Genomic DNA, 20,053 nt, shown 5'->3' with positions numbered 1-20,053 from the left:
TCTTTTTGCTTTTTCTGAATTACTGGCTTATTTTTATTTCAGATGCTGTGATTCACCTAACTGATCTTGCTTCCCTCCTCCCACTGGCTACTATAAAATACACAGCAAAATCTAGTCGTTGCATAGCGTGCATTTACTTTCTTCCTCATATTTACCCTTGGCTTCATTTTAAGTTTGTAACCTTTCTATAACTAGTTGAGGTATTAATTAAATGCAAAGTTGAGTTTTTCTCAGCTCATTTAGTTATGCTTAGGACTTAGGTCTGTTCTAAGTTGACCTACATACATTTTTTGAAAGATAACATAATTACAAAATACAATTTCTGTGTTAAATTTCAAAGACTAGTTTTAAATGACAGAAAAAATTCAGTATTTGTGTTTCTTTTCTAAGCTCTGGTTTCTAAAGCATGTTGTATAACAATAACCCTGTTTTGTTTTTTTTTTCCCCTTCCAAGGCAGCCAACAGTTAGATTCCATTCACGTAACACAGTTGGAGAGAGATACTGTTTTAGTGTGTTTAGATAGTAAGTATGATTTTAAAGTTTATTTTGAGTATACTACTTGATATAATAACATCTTTTCGTGGAATTAATTCTGTTAAACTATAATTCAAGATTTTCCCTTTTCTACCTTAAAAGTAGCTTTTTTTATTGATGAAAAACCTAAATTGGCTACAGATATAGTAATTAATTGATCTGTTTGTTAATACTGTTCTCTGACTTTTTCTTTATTTTTTTTTTACCTACTTGGAAACATATTAGGACAGCTTGCCATAACCCTGGGGTAAAATTTTGTATAAAACTATTCTGTATAAAATTCTTATAAAACTGAAAGTTGTTTTGTTTTGTTTTTTTAAAGATTTTATTTATTTATTTGACAGAGAGAGACAGCGAGAGCAGGAACACAAGCAGGGGGAGTGGGAGAGGGAGAAGCAGGCTTCCTGCCGAGCAGGGAGCCTGATGCGGTGAGGACTCAATCCCAGGACCCTGGGATCATGACCTGAGCCGAAGGCAGACGCTTAACGACTGAGCCACCTAGGCACCCAAAACTGAAAGGTTTTTTCCTACCTTACTGTAATTAATGGAAAAAATAGAAGGTTATATTAGTATGGTCACTTTGTCATGTAACATGAACTTTTAGAACCATGTAGAAGTGAGAGTCTAATGTACAGACAGATTTGACACCTTCATCTGCTATTCATAATTCTTTTGATGCAGGGAGAGATGTTATTGATAGGAGTATGTTGTACTATAAGCAGTGGAGAAGCAGAAAAAACTCCAATGACAGGAATTATTTCAATTTTCAAAGAAGTCTGGTTCCTAAAACCCACCTTATTTTTATACAGTAAATCATGCAAGGTGAAATTCACCCAGACTTAAAATTATACTTGAAACTTGGCAACCATTGCTATGTTTGATCCATTCCAGTATTTTTAAATTACTGGACCTGCCTATAGGTGTTCAGGGTAATTTTAAAAATTGTTCTACTACAGAATTTGCCTGTATTTTTGTCCTAATTTCTATTCTCTAAAGAGTTCCCTAGTGGATTTGCCTCATAGAATCATAAAGCTAATAAGTAAACCAAAACCCAAATTGTTTCATTCACCCATCATCCTTTCTTTAAGTACTTTTGATTCTTTGAATACTGGTAAGATTGGAGTGTTATTCTGTTACCTTTTTTTTTTTTTTACAAGTAAGCAGAGAGGCAGGCAGATGGAGAGGGAGAAGCAGACGGAGAGGGAGAAGCAGACTCTCCACTGAGCAGGGAGCCTGATGTGGGACTCGATCCCAGGACCCTGGGAGCATGACCTGGGCCGAAGGCAGCCGCTTAACCGACTGAGCCACCCAGGCGCCCCTATTCTGTTACCTTTAAGTGAATTTAATAAATTCTTTTTTATCCAAACAAGTAGGAAGTTCAGTACTGATTAAGGAAATAATCAGAATTTAATATTAATAATGTTGAACCTTTGGGGCGCCTGGGTGGCTCAGTTGGTTAAGCGACTGCCTTCGGCTCAGGTCATGATCCTGGAGTCCCGGGATCGAGTCCCGCATCGGGCTCCCTGCTCGGCGGGGAGTCTGCTTCTCCCTCTGACCCTCCTCCCTCTCATGCTCTCTGTCTCTCATTCTCTCTGTCTCAAATAAATAAATAAAATCTTAAAAAAAAAAAAAAAAGAATTTAATATTAATAATGTTGAATCTTTGGGGCACCTGGGTGGCTCAGTCGTTAAGCGTCTGCCTTCGGCTCAGGTCATGATTCCAGGTCCTGGGATCGAGCCCCGCATCGGGCTCCCTGCTCAGCAGGAAGCCTGCTTCTCCCTCTCCCACTCCCCCTGCTTGTGTTCCCTCTCTCGCTGTGTCTCTCTCTGTCAAATAAATAAATAAAATCTTAATAATAATAATGATGTTGAACCTTTAATGCTGAAATCCCTAAAAACCTGACTCATCTAAGGAAAATGTGTTTAGTTTTCATTTTGTTGATTTATGTATTTTATCAAAAAATGTTAAAAACCTTTGATTAGCTAGGCCCTCCATTTTCCAGTTATTCAAGGTAAATGGAAAGGTGACTTTCTTGAGCTTTGGGGTTTTTTTTTTAAGGGAGCAGGATAAGACTTTAAAAATGACTTGTCAACTATACAGTATAAATCAGTTTTAGTAAGTGGCAGAAGAGATAGGCCTATAATCACAAATCATGGTAGACAGATAAGAAAGTAATGCAGAGAGGTGTCTTCCAAGTCAGAGCTAAAGATGGTTAAATTAAAAACAAATAGATAAAAATAGATTTGTGTATACTCACCATCCCCGAATTTACTTACAAGAAATTATGACCCTTGGGGTACCTGGGTGGCTCAGTCGTTGGGCGCCTGCCTTTGGCTCAGGTCATGACCCAGGGTCCTGGGATGGAGCCTCGCATCTGGGCACTCTGCTCAGCGGGAAGCCTGCTTCTCCCTCTCCCACTCCCCCTGTTTGGGTTCCCTCTCTCACTGTCTTTCTATCTCTGTCAAAATAAATAAATAAAATCTTAAAAAAAAAAAAAAGAAATTATGACCCTTCAGAAGTACTATTTGTTGCCCCTGTGTACCTCTATACAATATTATTCATATACTAAAGTTTTGGATTACTACAAATATTACTTATCTTATGTTATATAATTTGTAAGGGAAAAAATCAACTCCAATTGCTAAGTACTTGGCACTAAGGTCGCCACCTTGAAACACGCTTTTTAAAAAATGAGAATGTAGGTGTTCAATATATCCTAAAGAGAAAGAAAAAAGGAAAGCAAAAAATAGCAGTGGAATTGCCTTATTTACTAAAGAAGGCACTTTTATATCTAACAAAACAGATAGTTTTGCACATATTAATGACAGTTTTTCAGTGGGCACACCTGATTCATGACAATAAATAGTTGAACTTTATTAAGAATATTTGTTCTATGTCCATATAAAATCCACTTATCAAGTTCCATTTATTTTAGCAGATTTGCATTTCCAGTTTTGACTTGCTTTTTCTTTTTTTAAGAATTTGTAAAAATTGTAAATCTACAAGGAAAACTAAAATCAAGTAAGAAACTGGCCTCCGAGCTAAGTTTTGATTTTCGCATTGAATCTGTAGGTAAGTCTGCTTTTTTTTTTAATTTAATCATAATTGACATACAATATCCTGTTTGAGATACACGTCATAGTCATTTGATATTTTTATACATTATGAAATGATCCCCACAATAAGCCTAGTTACCATCTGTCACCATACAAAGTTACTACAGTGATGTTGACTATATTCCCTATATTGTACATTACATCCCTGTGACTTACTTGTTTTATAACTGGAAGTTTGTACCTCTTAATCCCCTTCACCTATTTTGCCTAAGCCTCTTTTTTTAATAATGTGTTTAGAATACTTGATTTTTTGTTTATTCCACACTTAGGGTTATCTAGACCAGCACTGTCTCATAGAAGTTTCAGTGATGTGGAAATGTTCTGTGTGCTCTTAAATATAGCAGTCATTAACCACACCTGTTAAGTGCTTGAAACATGGCTAGTGCTACATTTTAATTTTTTGAATTTTAAGGTAATTGTAATGTTAATAGCCACATGTGGCCAGTTGCTTTTATCATATTGGACAGTGCAGGTCTAGACCTTACTAAATCTTCTGTTGTTGTTTCCTGGGTAGTTAAAACTTGAAATCATTTTTAAAATTTCTGTTCATTGTTCCTTTTGCTGCATGAAGTGAATTATGTACTCCCAGTTTTTTTCCAAATCATGAAGGTATTTGTGTGATGTGTTTAATGGTGTTAGATATGCTTTAATTCTTTGCCATGTAAAGTTCTGGTTGGTGTGTTGATGGTTATTGCTTTTAGATTCATTTATATATAAATAACTAGTTCCCGGGGCGCCTGGATGGCTCAGTGGTTAAGCGTCTGCCTTTGGCTCAGTTCATAATCCCAGAGTCCTGGGATCAACCCCTGAATCAGGCTTCCTGCTCCGCGGGAAGACTGCCTCTCCCTCTCCCGCTCCCTCTGCATGTATTCTCTCTCTTGCTGTATCTCCCTCTGTCAAATAAATAAAAAAAATCTTTAAATAAATAAATATAGATAGATAAATAACTAGTTTCCCATAGGACTTGGAAACTAATATGCCATTTTAATTTGCTTCCTTGCCAATGATTATTTTACTCTGTGTAATACTCATTGGTTTTATGATAAAAATTATTATATTTTATTGTTGTTTGCGTCCTCAATGGTTATATGTCAGTAAATATTTTCCCAGGGATGATAGAACTTATGAAAAAAATACCATAACTGGAAACATTTTGAATAATACATGATATGACTCTACTATAAGTCAAAAATAGTTAAAAGCAACATTGGCAATTTTTATTTGGGCCGTAAAAAATACGTGTATTTCATAATTAAATGTATATTCTTTTAAAACTGTGTTTCCCATTTAGAAAGTTTCTGTTTTATCTATTAAATATTTTAATGGTTTCTCAACCGGAATTTTGCCCTTTCGCAAAGTACGTTCATCCCTCTGTGTAAACATTTTACATAAAAGTAATTTGCTTGCAATTGGAAAATTTAATTTATTGAAGCAGGAAACCTAAACGTTCTGTAGATGCCCAGACAGAAGGGATTTTGAAACTAGTTTCTTCTTTTACTCCTTTATGTGCTGGATATTGCATACCAGTTTCCAAGATTTAATATTTTCAATAGGGATTCTGACATATAGATCTTTAGTTCCTTTTCATTTTAACTGAAACATACTGGTACCTAAAGTTTTTCACATGTGTCACATTTTTTAGGGAATTTTAATTGTTACACAGAAGTTTGTTCCTCTTAAGCTACCATCTCTCCTTGCTAGTGAACTTGGAAATAATTACAAGGATCCTCCTGGGTAAAAAAAGAGTCCCTTTAAGTCACCTTTTAAAAATAAAACCAGTAACTGAGTCTTCTTATTTGTCACAGTTAGTGAAACATGTGATTTGTTACTGTAAAATACTTTTATTTTTTTGAGCTAACTTATATTCCCAGAACATTCTTACATTAACTTTTTACAGAGTCCGTATTCTAGTAAGAAACAAAATGCTTCAGTCACTTTCTCTCTTTACCTTTACTGTGTAGGGCATGTGGCTAACTCTCCAAAATCAAATGGGCTCTCTCCCTCACTGACTACACTTTAATACCTGCAGCCCCCTGCCAGGAAGGGCCTGCTCTCCTCCCCCATAATTGTGTGCCCTGCCTACTCTATTTCTAAACCTGAGTTACCCCATAAGGGTGCCTCAGTGAGCCCAGGCCTGTTGCTTGAAACCAAGGAGAAGATAAGAGATGGACAAGGCACAAGAACAGGTTTCCCTCCAAGACCTTCAGGTCACACCAGGGCAACAGGGGAGATGGGTAGGGAGCAGGAGAGGCTGTGGCATGTCATGTGGTGGCCACACTTTGGGGTTATGGTCACTCCTGAATCCAAAGCCATTAGGAAGGTGAGCAAGCTTGGTGGTGAACCATTGTGTGGACAGTGGGGCCTGCAAGTCCAGGGCAAAGGCCCAGGGGACTCCAGAGGCCTGAGGTGGGTGGGGGTGGGGGTGGGGGTGCTGAAGGCCGTAGCAGTGAGAACTGTAACTGGGAGCCCCTCCGAAGAAGAACTGGCTCACAGATCAAATATTCAGTGCGTGGGTACATTTTGGATTATAAGACAGGTTTACGTTTTAAAATAAAATTTGTAGTAGGGAAATGTAAATATAAATAAAAGATGCTTCCTTAATAGCTACTTGTAAATATATGACAGTATTTAAATAACCATGTTTTTGATCCAAAAAAACAATTACGTATGTTTTATTTTTTTATTCATCTAAGACAAAAGATAGCATATGAAAGAGAAATTAATATGTTGATATCCAGCTCAGTAGAAGTTAGCTCATGTTTAAATGAATGCCTGTTATATATATTTTTGAAAACTTGCATGACCCTGCCTCAATAAATTATTGGAGCTTAGGCATGGCTTAGCCACAAAAATGTTGGGAACTGATGGTCTAGACAGTGGAATTTTGCACCAAGCACTTGGAGAGATTTACATTAGAATTTATTTAAAACAGTGAAGGAAAATGTATAATGAATTACTCTGTGCTTTATTTTAGTTTCAGTTCTCTCTCATCTTTTTTAGTATGCCTTCAAGATAGTGTGTTGGCTTTCTGGAAACATGGAATGCAGGGTAAAAGCTTCAAATCAGATGAGGTAAGGCTTCTCACATTACCTCCTGTGATTCCCACAAAAGATTTTAAATGTTGAAACATCCATTTTATGCATTTTCTTTCTGAACCCACATTACTCTGTTTAGAGCCTTTAATGCTATTAACTGATAGAGCAAAATTGCCAGTATTTTCCCTTCAGATAATTTTATTTTGTATTCATTGTATGATTCTCAATGGCCATGAGGAATTGTCAAACATGAGTTTGTACAATTTCAGTTCTCTAATTTGTAATCTGTAAATGTGGTGCCAAGGTTGCTAAACTTCTCTAAATTTGATAAGTCTTTTCCATAATCTATAAACATATAGCTTCTTTTTAAATACTGTTTTTTAAATTCCAAGTTAATATGTATTAGATCACAGCACTAAGGAAAAATCTAAGAAAATTAACTCATTTAGTAAGTAATTATTGAGTACCAACAACATGTAAGACACTATTATAACAGTGTAAGGCATAATGAAGTATAATTATAAATATCAAACCTTTCAGCCCGTCTGTGTTCCAGGCACTTTACAAGTATTAGCTTATTTAAAGCTAATAATCCAGTGGGGTTAGGTACTATTCATAGTCCCTTTTTTTTTTTTTTTAAGATTTTTTATTTTTTATTTGACAGAATACAAGCAGGGAGACTGGCAGGCAGAGGGAGAGGGAGAAGCAGGCTCCCTGCTCACAGGGAGCCCGATGTGGGGCTAGATCCCAGGACCCCAGGATCATGACCTGAGCTAAAGACAGACGCCTAACCGTCTGAGCCACCCATGCGCCCCTCATAGTCCCATTTTTTATAAGCACAGAGTGGTTAAGTATCTTGCCCAGGTTAAGTGGCTAGGTAAATGGCAGAGTCTGGATTTGAAGGGAGGGTCTTCAAAAATCACTTCTAGTTGAGATAATCAGGCTACATTTTATGCAGGAGAGGGACCTGGAATCCCGCCTTGAGAGATGAATCCTAATAGTTAAGATGATACTAACATAGACATTTCCTACTCATATGAGTACCTGTGTAATTCTTCTACACAATTGTCTCACACATTTTTGGACTTATTTTAAAACTGAAAGTCTTCTATTTGAATTATCTTTAGTTTTATCCATGCTCATATTTATATGTGACTGATTATTTGTACCTCTTACATGAATATGGAGTCAGAATGCTTCTAAGAGAAAATAGCGTAAATCAGCTGTCTTTGGATATGTCATAGTTTATCTAGTTACTCATGTGACTAAATGTCACCAGCTCCCTGCAGTTAATGAAACCTGTAGTCCTACTTACTGCCATAAAATAATTGTCCTTAGATGCTTTTCTCAGTGTGTCACTCCTGTGGTTAGAAATCTACAGAAAATGCCTGTTGCTCACTATATCACGGACAAATTCTATTTCCTATTTTTAAGTCATCTTGCTTACCTCTTTCTTTTTGTGTTCTCATTCTTCATTTGGGCCTAGCTGTGATATTCATAAAGTACTACTCAACCATTCAACCACAAAAAAACAGTAAAGAGTATATTAATAAACTGGTTCCCACTATGGGCGCCAGGGCTTAACTGTAAAGGGACCACTGAGGAAGGATATAGAGCATACTTCAGGTGTGAAGGCTGGTGCATTTATACGCCAACTGCTGTCTCTTTTGATTAAGTGTTATTCCCAGCAGTATAAACTCCCCACACTTTGGAATAGTACCTGCACATGAGTTTGTGTACCTTCTACAGCTTTGGAGAAAACAGAGCAGAGGAATACCATAGATAACACTGAAGTAAGACACTAGTACTTGGGAGTGCCCAGCACAGCTCTATGGAACTCAGGTGGACTATGGGGTGCCATGTTAGGCATCTGCACTGAGGGAAAGGAAAAAAGAGTAGGGGCTCTGCAGTTCAGCAAACCTGTATTCAAATCCTGGGTCTACCAGTTATATAATCTTAAGCAAGTTACTCAACTTCTCTGAGCCTTAGTGGGTTTTTTCCCCAATAATATGGGAATTATATATCACAAAGAATTCTCCTAAGGAAAGTACCAATACCAGATGTTCCATAAATGTTCATTTATTTCTTAATAATAAGGCAGTCAAAAAAAAAAAAACTTACTAAAATTTATATCATTTGAGGAATTGAGCCTATCAAAAATTGCTCTGTCTAAATGGTTTTTAAATTATGATTTAAATAATATGGGGATGAAGGTATGACTATAGGTATTTTCTTTTCATAGGTTACCCAGGAGATTTCAGATGAAACAAGAGTTTTCCGCTTATTGGGATCAGACAGGTAATAGTTTGGTTGTTTTAATTTCATTACCAAAGGAGTTCAGTAGTTGTGTTCTTAATTATATTATCACCCTGTAACTGTTTCAAACAAGATTCTTAGAAGGCTCAGCAACGGAGAGAAATTTCTTTGTATCGTTATTGAGATAGAGAAGAAGAATTTAATTATTCGATTCAGCAATCTTTTCACCAGCATGAGGATCGTGATTCTAGAGATAGTTATAGTCAGCCAAAACAAAGTGTGTTCATGCCCCTAGTACCATGACATATTTCAGGTCCCTTCATTTTCATCATTTGTTCCTGGTTTGTTATCTTCTATTAACTATCACTACATAAACCCAAAAGAATATGCACCTCCTGACATTTTTGTATCAGAAAACATTTGACTCCGTTTCTGAAGTCAGTCTAAATTAGAAGGAATAATGTGGTCTCTGTGATCAAAATGAAAGACAAATTCCAAAACTGTGCTATCTTAGGAAAAAAATTTAGTAGCTTTTGTTCTCCAAAGTCTATATTGTCTACCTCTACAATTAATAAAATACCCCTCCCTTCCTATTTTCCCACCAAAAGTTGTTACTGCAGCAAAATTGGCTATGGTAGTAGGCATCAGTTGTGAGGCAAGGACGAAAAACCTCTGATCTTCCAGTTCAGGCTGGTCACAGAATCAGTATTTGGATGGGTGTCTCTTAGAATCCTGTTTTCTTCTCTACGCTCTTCTTTTACCCCCTTCTTGTTAGTGTATATCGTTGACCCTTGAACAACAGGTTTGACCTGCATGGGTCCACTTACATGCAGATTTTTTTTCAATAAATACAGTATAGTACCATAAATGTATTTTCTCTTAGGATTTCTTGAATAACTTTCTTCTCTAGCTTTACTGTAAGAATACAGTATGTAAATGCATAAAGCATACAGAATATGTGGTAGTCAGCTGTTCATGTTATCTGTAAGGCTTCTAGTCAGCAGTAGGCTATTCATAGTTAAGTTTGCAGGGAGTTAAAAGTTATACATGGATTTTCAACCGTGCAGGGAATCAGTGCCCCTAACCCTCATGTTGTTCTAGAATCAATTGTGTTCTAAAGCTTTATTATACCTTTTATTGGCATATACGAGTAAGCAAATTTGGTTTTAATTGGAGTAAGATAATGAGAATATCCTGAAATGTTTTCAGTATTTTATATTCATAAATTCATCAGTTGTTGATCAGTTTTGTTTTTAACCTACAAAGTGTAAAGCTGAATTTGACAGTGCACCTGTGATCTTTATGAGAATATGAACAATGATATTCTTTCCTGGTTTGATATTAGTATTTGAATGAAGCATGCAGTCTCTGTTTTTACTTTTAAACAAGCCTTTTGTTTTGGTTTATTTGCAGGGTTGTCGTTTTGGAAAGTAGGCCAACAGAAAATCCTACTGCACACAGCAATCTTTACATCTTGGCTGGACATGAAAATAGTTACTAAACAAAAACTGATCTCAAATGACAGGAAAATGACTATACTCCGTTGAAATCAGCAAAAATATCTTAAGTTCAGTACATACTACACTATGATTTACTTTAACTTTTATGGGTTATATCTCAAATAATCTGTACTTTAAGGTAGAATTCAGTATTTTCTGTAGCTGGAAACAGCTGTTCTATCTCTTGCCACTGTGTGGTGGTTATATCAAGTTTGCTTAATAAAAGCTATGAGACAAATAGTCCTCTAGTTCCAGGAAACACAGTCTTTTAAAAAAATAATGTTTGTAACAAGGGTGCCATGATATTTTTAGATAACAACTCGTGATTATCTTCAGAGGGATAAATTTAGTGACAGTTTTCTTATTTTATACCATGTTTTATTCCTTCTTAATGAACATAATTTGATAAAAAAAATATCAAATAAGCCTTTCACTTTGACATTGGCCATTCTGTATGTTTTTGTAAAATAGAATATTTAATCCTTATTTATTAATCTCTTGCTGGAGTGGTGTGATATATGTAACTTTTAGCAAAGGAGGGTTTCAGAGCAGTTTAAATTTTTTTATAATGTATAAAAATTTTGTTTAACTTTTAAGAGTAGTACTTTGAGGGGTTAAAGGCAGTGTGTTTGGATTTAGTACATACATGCAGTTTTGCTTAACACAAGTATTTTATAATACAGGATCATCCAGAATTGCCTTAAAAGGGAGTTTTGTGTTTTCAATTATAATAGTTGCAGGGGGTCATACAGAAGATACTGATAATGGTTGAAATATTGTTAGAGGGGTGTGTGTGTCTAGACGTGACTACCATGTGTATGTATTCTTGACAAGCAGTATAATATACCTGTGATTTTTTTTACATTAGGGATCATGCATAATAAATTAATATTCATATATTTGATCATCCCTGATGTAGGGGGGATGTATTTAACTGCCCGTGATATGTATTTTACTTATACTATACCAGAGGGGAAACTGTAAAGCAGCTACATGTGTAATCTTGGTTTTTTCACATATGTAGGTATTCATTTTGAGTAGGTTTAAGAAAAAAAAAATCTTTAAATAAAATTGAATTCCTGATGGGATAGTATAAATAAGTATTATAAAAACCAGCATTCTAAAAATAAGAAAGGATAGGGCCATTATTGAGTTTCTCTTTTGCTGTTGTTAGTATTCAAAATTAAAGTGTCACTTTTGGTACCTGTTGTCTTAACGCATTTACTGAGAACAGTTAGCATTGAGACGATGAACAAGGGGTTAGCAATAGCAAAGTATAGACTATATTCAGCAGTTACTTGAGAGGACAACAGTATAACAATCTCAGTCAGTCTTTAGCAGTTCTGTAAAATAGTATTATCATTTCCATTTTTCAGATGAGGAAATAAGGGTTTAGCCAGGTTAAGAGATTTACCCTGTTCACACAGCAAGTTGGTTGAGCCAGACCATGAGTCTTGTGACTCTGTTCTTTTCACTATGCAAACAAAAAAATGTTATGCAAATAAAATATAAAGTAAATTTTCTTTAAAAATGCACATATGATCTGATTTCAGTAAGTGTGTGCTTGTTTATTTCGGGTATGTTAAAGGGGGCCTCTGAACTGAAGGACACTGGAACACTAGTGGCAGGCGACCGTACTCAGAATATTTACATACTAGATACAAAGACCGGTGTCCTCCTTCTCTCACTGAATCCTGGCAGCCAGACCTTCCCATCCCAACAATATTCGAAGTCTTCTCTGTGCAGTCTAGCCAGTTCAAGTGGAAAGACCTAAATAGATCCCGACAAGAAAATCATAGTTAACATGCCCACCACCCCATGCATGCATCCAGAGCTCGCAGTTTGTCTTATAGTCCTATGCTATTAATAATGATAAAACAACCAAGACATAAAATCTCTGAGGAAAACCTATCACATAAGAGGGAGAAAACAGTTTTTGGGAAAAAAGCACTTAGAGGGAACAGACTATCCAAGATGATGTCAAAAGAAAAAAATATATTCTGAAAGATGTAGCTATGAATCAAGAGTAGGAAATGAAAAAAGGAGCTTTCCAAAAATAAAAAGCTCTTAGAAAATAATATGATAGCATAGCTGAATAATTCAATAGAAGGTTTAGAATATAAAGTTGAAGAAGTTTCTGTAATGAGCACTGGGTGTTATATGTAAGTGATGAATTACTAAATTCTACTCCTGAAACCAGTATTAAAGCAAATATTAACTAACTAGAATTTAAATAAAAACTTGAAACATTAAAAAAAAACTTGAAGTTTCTCAGAATATAAAACAAAAGGAAATGGAAACACTGGGGGCAAGTTAAGATTAATAACCCAGGAGGCCCATTATCCAGTCTCTCCAAAAAGAAACAACAAGGAAGAAATCAGTGGAGTATTTCAAGAAGTTTTTCCAGTACTAAAGAACTTTAGATTGTAGAATGAAAAGACAACAGTAGATTACAAAAACGTATACCAAAGCACATCATTGTGAAGTTTCAGAGACACTGGGGTCAAAGAGAAGATCTGTTTCCAAAGAAAAAGCGCAAGTTCTATACCAAGGAATAAGAATCAGGATCAAAGTTCAACAGAAGCATTGCCTTCAAAATTCAGAAAGAAATGTCTAACCTAAAATTCTGGACCCAAATAAACTATTAATCAAACCTAAGGGTAAAAATGAAGACATTTTTAGCAGTACAAGCTCTAAAAAACCTTACCTCCCAGATAGCCTTGCTCAGGAAGCTACTAGAGGATGTGCTTCATAAAAATCAGGGCATAAATGAAGACATAAGATGTAGAAAATGGGATTCCACACAGGAGGGAGATGAAGGGATGGGATATCCCATTGATGGTGATGGGATATCCAAGGATGACACCAGACCAGGCATAGAGAACATAACGGAAGCATATTAGAAGCTCCTGGAGAGACCATTTCAGAAAGAATAAACTGGTAAAATACCTAATGCATCTCAGTATCTTAAGAGTGAAACTACTAGCAAAGAGTAAGAAGTTTCTCCTAAGACAGACTGAGAAAAGAACAAAGGTAAGATCATTTACTTCAGAGACCCCAGAAAATAGGCCTGAGGGACTTTTGATATGGAGATGGAGAAGTGGGAAAGGTTGATAGAAGAGTTCATTACTGAAGTCACTGCCATGTAGACAATGGCAGCTGGATTCTACCAGGTCTTCTAAGAAGCTGTATGATAGCTCCCACAATTGTCTCCTGAAAGACAAGTGGCCGGAGCCTTTATCTGCAGATTCTCACTCCTCATGGTAGAGTTGCTGCCAGGGCATTATCTCCAAGTGTACCAAGTTGTACCTGGCACTTCGGCCAGGTAAGCTCCCTAAGTGTCAGAGAAGGCCCTGATGCAGAAAGCTGAAAGAGTTATGAGGTAAATCTGAGCCCATTTAGAACCATCCACTGCCTCAGTGCCTGAAATCAGAGGTGGGTGGAAGGGATTTTTCAAGGCCCCAGGGTTCAATCAGTGATGGTATTGTTTCTTATATAAAACTGAAATAAACAGGAAAGCAAAATAGTGTATAGAAAAGAAAAAGTCAACTACGACCAGGGGCTGAATGGCATCATATTGTTAACAGTAAATACTCATCTAATCAAAATTGCAGCATAGTTGAAGTGGGAGAGGACATGGTGTTGTAGAGATAAGGTAGAAAACTTACCTAGATCATCTTTCACAGTAGGAAATAAATGGATAATACCTAAAAGTTAAAAATCAAGAAATAGGGGCACCTGGGTGGCTCAGTTGTTAAGCGTCTGCCTTCGGCTCAGGTCATGATCCCAGGGTCCTGGGATCAAGCCCCAAGTCGGGCTCCCTGCTCAGCGGGGAGTCTGCTTCTCTGTCTCCCACTCCCCCTGCTTGTGTTCCCTCTCTCGCTGTGTCTCTGTCAAATAAATAAAATCCTAAAAATAAAAATAAATAGCTTATTTAGTGACAGAAGTAAAATAAAAGTTTTTGAGGTGAGGGGTGGGGAGGGGCATGTATTTTAAGGACTATTTGGTTATTTATGTGCATGCCTATTTTGGGATTTTTTGTTGTTTTTAATAAGATTTTTATTTGCTTGTTTGTCAGAGAGAGCAGGGGGAGGGGCAGAGGAAGAAGCAGGCTCCCCACTGACCCGCTGAGCAAGGCAAGGAGCCTGATGCGGAACTCAGTCCCAGGACCCCAGGGTCATGACCTGAGTGAGCCAAAGGTAGACGCTTAACTGAGCCACCCCGGCGTCCCGGTGTTTAATGTAAAAGAAAAGTTTAACTTTAAAAGTATGAACCACTGTTACATAACACAAACAGTATGAACAAATATATATAACAAGTTCAGCTTCTTACACTGTATCTTACACATAGTAGGCATTCGATAAATACTGATTATAGTTAATGTATGAATAATGTGGAAGGAGGCATAGTAATTGGGAAGGAAAAACTAGGGTAAGTAAACCCACAAGTTCTTGTGAGAGAAAGTATTTTCATCAAATTACTTTTTTTTTTTGTTAAGTCTTCTGTCTATCCTTCTTTCCCACAATTCCACCAAGCACCAAGAACCCTGGAACAATGGCACCTAGAGGCCATGATCATTCCAGTTTCATTGCTTGACTCATAAGCTCTCCCACCCTGAAATTTTGATTTGTCACCAAAAATGTAAACCTTTTACTTCACTCAGGTCACTCAGTTCAAGCTATAACTTTTGCACGACAGCTCTCACTGCTTAAGCCAGACTACTTTCTGGTTTTCAGAATTTCTACAGCACATAGAGATTATACATGTCGGTGTAACACTCAGTCATTACTAGCCAGCTGAACCATAGCACTTAACCACTTAGACAACTTACTCAAGCTGCCTGGGCCTCCATCTCCTTATCTGTTGATGGAAAATAATGGCCACTTCACGTGGCTATTAGGAGGATTAAGTGTGATCATGTTCAGAAAGTTTCTTGGTCAAGGTAAGAAAAAAAGTTGGTTCCTTTACTTTTCACCAAGAATCTCACTTAAGGTCATAAAGAGTGCATTTTCATTATTTAATTGTCCTTTCAGTATGTTTATCATACATTGGTAAACTTACCATGGGGCTTTTTTAATTCTGCTTTTTTCAAGTTCCTTATATGCTTTTTCATTATAGAAATAACCAGTATCTTGTACTGAAGGTCCAAGAAGCTCCCATACCAAACCTAGCAGAAGGGATCATGTTAGATTTTACTGAGAAATTGCAGACTATTCCTAAAGGATCTTAGGAGAAAGCAAGAAACATTTTTTTAATATCTACTACATTGACATCAGGAACGAAGTCAAATATTCTCACTTTCACCACTTGTTATTCATTGTACTAGAGATCCTAGTCACTTCAATGAACCTAGAAAACTAAGAAATTTAAAAATGAAAGATTAAAAGAATTGTAAAGGGGGCGCCAGGGTGGCTCGGTGGGTTAAGTGTCTGCCTTCAGCTCAGGTGGTGATCTCAGGGTCCTGGGATCCAGCCCTGCATTGGGCTCCCTGCTCAGCGGGGAGCCTGCTTGTCCCTCTCCCTCTACCTCTTCCCCCAGCTTGTGCTCTTTCTAGCTCACTCTCTCAAATAAATAATCTTAAAAAAAAAAAAAAAGGTTTGGGAAGGAATAAAAATACCATTATTTGCAAATAAACTGTTAGAAATCATAAGTGAATCTGGAAAAACAGCTAGATGCACTGTCAACATATCTGTAATAAAGAATGAAATTTTAGAAGGATTCCATTTACATTACAGAAAACTACCAGATAAGAAAAAATGAGATGTAAGATCTGTATACTTAAAACTAACAAAACATCACTGAAATTAGGGAAGACCTAAATAAATGGCAGAGGATGCCATGTTGATGAATTAGGTTTGATATTGTATTTCTATGTATTTGTGAGAACACAAGGCAGCAGGGATGATGAGCAGAGGCAGAGGGAGAAGCAGACTCCCCACTGAGCAGGGAACCTGACACAGGGCTCGATCTCAGGACCCTGGGATCATGACCTGAGCCGAAGGCAGACACTTAACCCGACTGAGCCACCCAGGTGCCGCAGAATTAGGTTTGATGTTGTAAGGCTGCCAGTTGATGTTAAGATTCTGTGTGATCCCAGCAGATACTTCTATAGAAATTGACAAATTGATTCTAAAATTACATAAAATGCGAAGTGTCAGGAACACTCCAGGCAATCTCGAAGAAGAAACACAAACCTGGGAGTCTTAGGCTACCAGATTTCAAGAGATGATAGAGCAACATTGGCATGAAGAGAGACAATGAGATACAGTCATGAGTCCAGAAACAAGGCACACTTAGCTTATTTTTGACAAATACACTGCCCTGGAGTGAAGCAAGAATAGCCTTTTCAATTATATTGCGAACAACAGAAAATCAAAGGAATCTTGACTCTACCTCACACAACAAAAGTACCAAATAGGGCGCCTGGGTGGCTCAGATGGTTAAGCATCTGCCTTCGGCTCAGGTCATGATCCCAGGGTTCTGGGATCGAGTCCCGCATCGGGCTCCCTGCTCCTTGGGAGCCTGCTTCTCCCTCTGCCTCTCTCTCTCTCTCTCTCTGTCTCTCATGAATAAAAAAAAAAAAAAAAAAAAGTACCAAATAGATTGTAAATGATCTAAGGTATATAAAACAATAATGCTTTTAAAATAAAACATAATATCTTCACAAACTTGGGGGAAGCAAAGATTTCCTAAACAGACCATTAAGGCTTTGACCATAAAAGAAAAAGTTTAGATAAAATGGACTTAATTAAAATTAAGATACTCTGTTATCTAAGGACAACCTTACAAGAAGGAAAGGACAAGCCACAACATGGGAGAAGAGGCTTGCATTACATATGTCCACATGTACCCAAAAGAACTTCCACAAATCATTAAGAAAAAAGACAGACGGGGGACTGACTGGCTGAGTCAGTAGAGCATGTGACTCTTGATCTCAGGTTTGAGAGTTTGAGCCCCACTTGGGGTGTAGAGATTACTTAAAAAAAGAATAAGATCTTTAAAAACAAAAAAGGCAGACAATAGAAAAATGGGCAAAAGATTTTTTTTAATTTAATTTTTTTAAAAGATTTATTTAACAGAGAGAGCACAAGTAGGCAGAGCGGCAGACAGAGGGAGAGGGAGAAGCAGGCTTCCCACTGAGCAGGGAGCCCGATGCAGGGCTCAATCCCAGGACCCTGGGATCATGACCTGAGCCAAAGGCAGCCCCTTAACCGATGGAGCCACCCAGGCGCCCCTGGGCAAAAGATTTTGAACAAGCACTCCACAAAAGGTAATATCCAGGTCGTCAATAAATATATGGAAATGTATTCCACCTCCTTGGTGATCAGAGGAATGCAAATTAAAACAACGCAGTACTTTTACACACCCACCAAAATGGCTAAAATAAAAAGGACAAACAAATATTGTGAGGTTGTGGGGAAGCCAGGGCACTTAATACGTTGCTAGTGGGAATGTAAAATGGCACAATACTTTGGAAGACAGTTTGGCAGTTTCTTAAAAATAGTAAACATAGATTTACCATATGACTCAGCAATTCCACTCCTAGGTATCTGCCCAAGAGAAAACATGTCCACATAAAGACTTGTATGCAAACGCCCAAAGGCGCATTATCCATACAAGTAGAAGCAACCCAAATATCCACCAGCTGGTAAATGGATAAACAGGATATGTTCTATCCATGCAATGGAATGCTTTTTTTTTTTTTTAAAGATTATTTATTTATTTGAAGAGAGAGACACAGCGAGAGAGGGAACACAAGCAGGGGGAATGGGAGAGGGAGAAGCAGGCTTCCCGCTGAGCAGGGAGCCCGATGCGGGGCTCGATCTCAGGACCCTGGAATCATGACCTGAGCCAAAGGCAGACGCCTAACGACTGAGCCACCCTGCTATTCAGCAATGAGAAGGAACAACACACTGATAAATGCTACAATGCAGATGAACCTCAAAAACATGTTAGGTCAAAGAAACTAGTCCTAAAAGATCACATATTATAATGATTATATGAAATGTCCAGAAAAGGTAATTCTGTGGAGACGGAGGGTAGACTAGGGGCAGGGGTTGAGAAGGGAGAGTGACTGTAAGTGAGCACGAGGTTTCTTTTTGAGATGATGAAAATGTTCTAAAATGAGACTGTGGGGGCAACTAGGTGGCTCAGTTGGTTGAGTGTCGGACTTGGTTTCGGCTCAGATCCTGAGATTGTGAGATCAAGCCCAGTCTCAGGCTCTGCACTTAGCAGGGAGTCTGCTGGAGATTCTCTCTCCCTCTTCTTCTGTCCCTCCCCCCAAAATAAATAAATAAATCTTAAAAAAAAAAAATGATGGGACACCTGGGTGGCTCAGGCGGTTAAGTGTTTGCCTTCGGCTCAGGTCATGATCTCAGGGTCCTGGGATCGAGTCCTACGTCGGGCTCCCTCCTCAGTGGGGAGCCTGCTTCTCCCTCTGCCCCTCCCCCTACTCATGCTCTCTCTCTCTCTCTCTCTCTGTCTCAAATAAATAAAATCTTAAAAAAGAATGAGATTGTGATGATAGCTGCACAACTGTAAACTTATTAAAAATCATCTATCTGCACACTTAAAGTGACTACATTTTACGGTATTTTAAGTATAACTGAATAAAGCTAAACAGAAAAAGAACATCCAAGGGGTCAATAAATACTTGTAAAGGTATTAAAATTCATTAGATACCAGAGAAACATAAACTGAAACAATAATCCCACTACAAAATAAGCCCACAGTGCAATACTATTACGCATCCCACCAGAGTGACTAAATGACAAAAGAGGACAGTAGGAAGTGTTGATGAGGATGTGGGACAGCTGGAACTCATGTACTGTCAGAAGGAGTGGAAACTGGTACAGTCACTTTGAAAAACAAGCGCAACAGACACATCTCAGCAGCCAGCATTTCCAATCCTAGGTGTACGCCTCAAAAACATCGTTACCAAAAGACCTAGAAGACTGTTCCTAACCGCATTATTCATAGTTTCCAAAAACTGGAAATAACCCAAATGTCCATTTACGGTTGAAAGGATAAGTTGTGAGATGCTCACATATCAAATACTGCAATGCAAGGAGAAGGAGCTATGACAACAACATGCCTTTCAACACCTCTCCCCCAAAATAAACAGAAGGCTCCAGGTAAGAGTCCAGACATTGAAAAACATTAAAAGTAGACTGTAGGATTTCACTTACATGGAGTTCCAAAACAGGCAGTGTGTAGTGTAGTGTTAGAAATCACTACAGGATAGTGGTTGCTTTTGGGAGGAGTGAGGGAATACTGGTTGAGATAGGGCCTGAGGCGATGCTTTTGAGGTGCTGGAAATGTTCCATTTGTCACTTCTCAGCAAGCTGTACACTGATGATCGATGCTTTTTTTTTTTTTTTTTTGCATGTACGTCAATAAAAAAGCATTTATTAGAGTCCATGCCAAGACCTGTACTGGGGAGAATATTCTCTAATTTTCAACATTAACTCAATGATATCAGAAGTGGGGCTCCTGTTTTATAAATGAGAAAACCAAAGGGGTTAGGCCTTGTCACAGACTGTTCCACAGAAGGGGGAATTACAAATGCAGGGGACTTACTTGGGGAACCAGCTGTGTGGAAAATAAGAGTGA

General features: G+C 37.7%; 1 protein-coding gene across 5 annotated transcripts in view; it reads left to right on the top strand.

Moving 5' to 3' along the window:
• The window catches only part of MAP4K5 (mitogen-activated protein kinase kinase kinase kinase 5), a 110,393-nt gene extending 98,405 nt beyond the window's left edge, over window positions 1-11,988 (top strand). For all 5 annotated transcript variants that reach the window (XM_054513698.2, XM_064571022.1, XM_054513699.2 and 2 more), the window contains 5 exons: window positions 455-523; window positions 3,515-3,607; window positions 6,652-6,722; window positions 8,929-8,984; window positions 10,356-11,988. In XM_054513698.2, the coding sequence (XP_054369673.1) occupies window positions 455-523; window positions 3,515-3,607; window positions 6,652-6,722; window positions 8,929-8,984; window positions 10,356-10,443 (377 nt within the window). In that variant the 3' untranslated portion in view covers window positions 10,444-11,988. The remainder of the gene's footprint in view (window positions 1-454; window positions 524-3,514; window positions 3,608-6,651; window positions 6,723-8,928; window positions 8,985-10,355) is intronic.
• The last annotated feature ends 8,065 nt before the right edge of the window (window positions 11,989-20,053 follow it).

Source organism: Mirounga angustirostris, unplaced genomic scaffold (genome assembly GCF_029215605.1).
Source record: "Mirounga angustirostris isolate CCGP_5_RB_7025 unplaced genomic scaffold, mMirAng1.0.hap1 SCAF_9, whole genome shotgun sequence".
In the NCBI taxonomy this organism is placed as follows: Eukaryota; Metazoa; Chordata; class Mammalia; order Carnivora; family Phocidae; genus Mirounga; species Mirounga angustirostris.
This window is presented reverse-complemented; position numbering and strand designations above follow the sequence as displayed.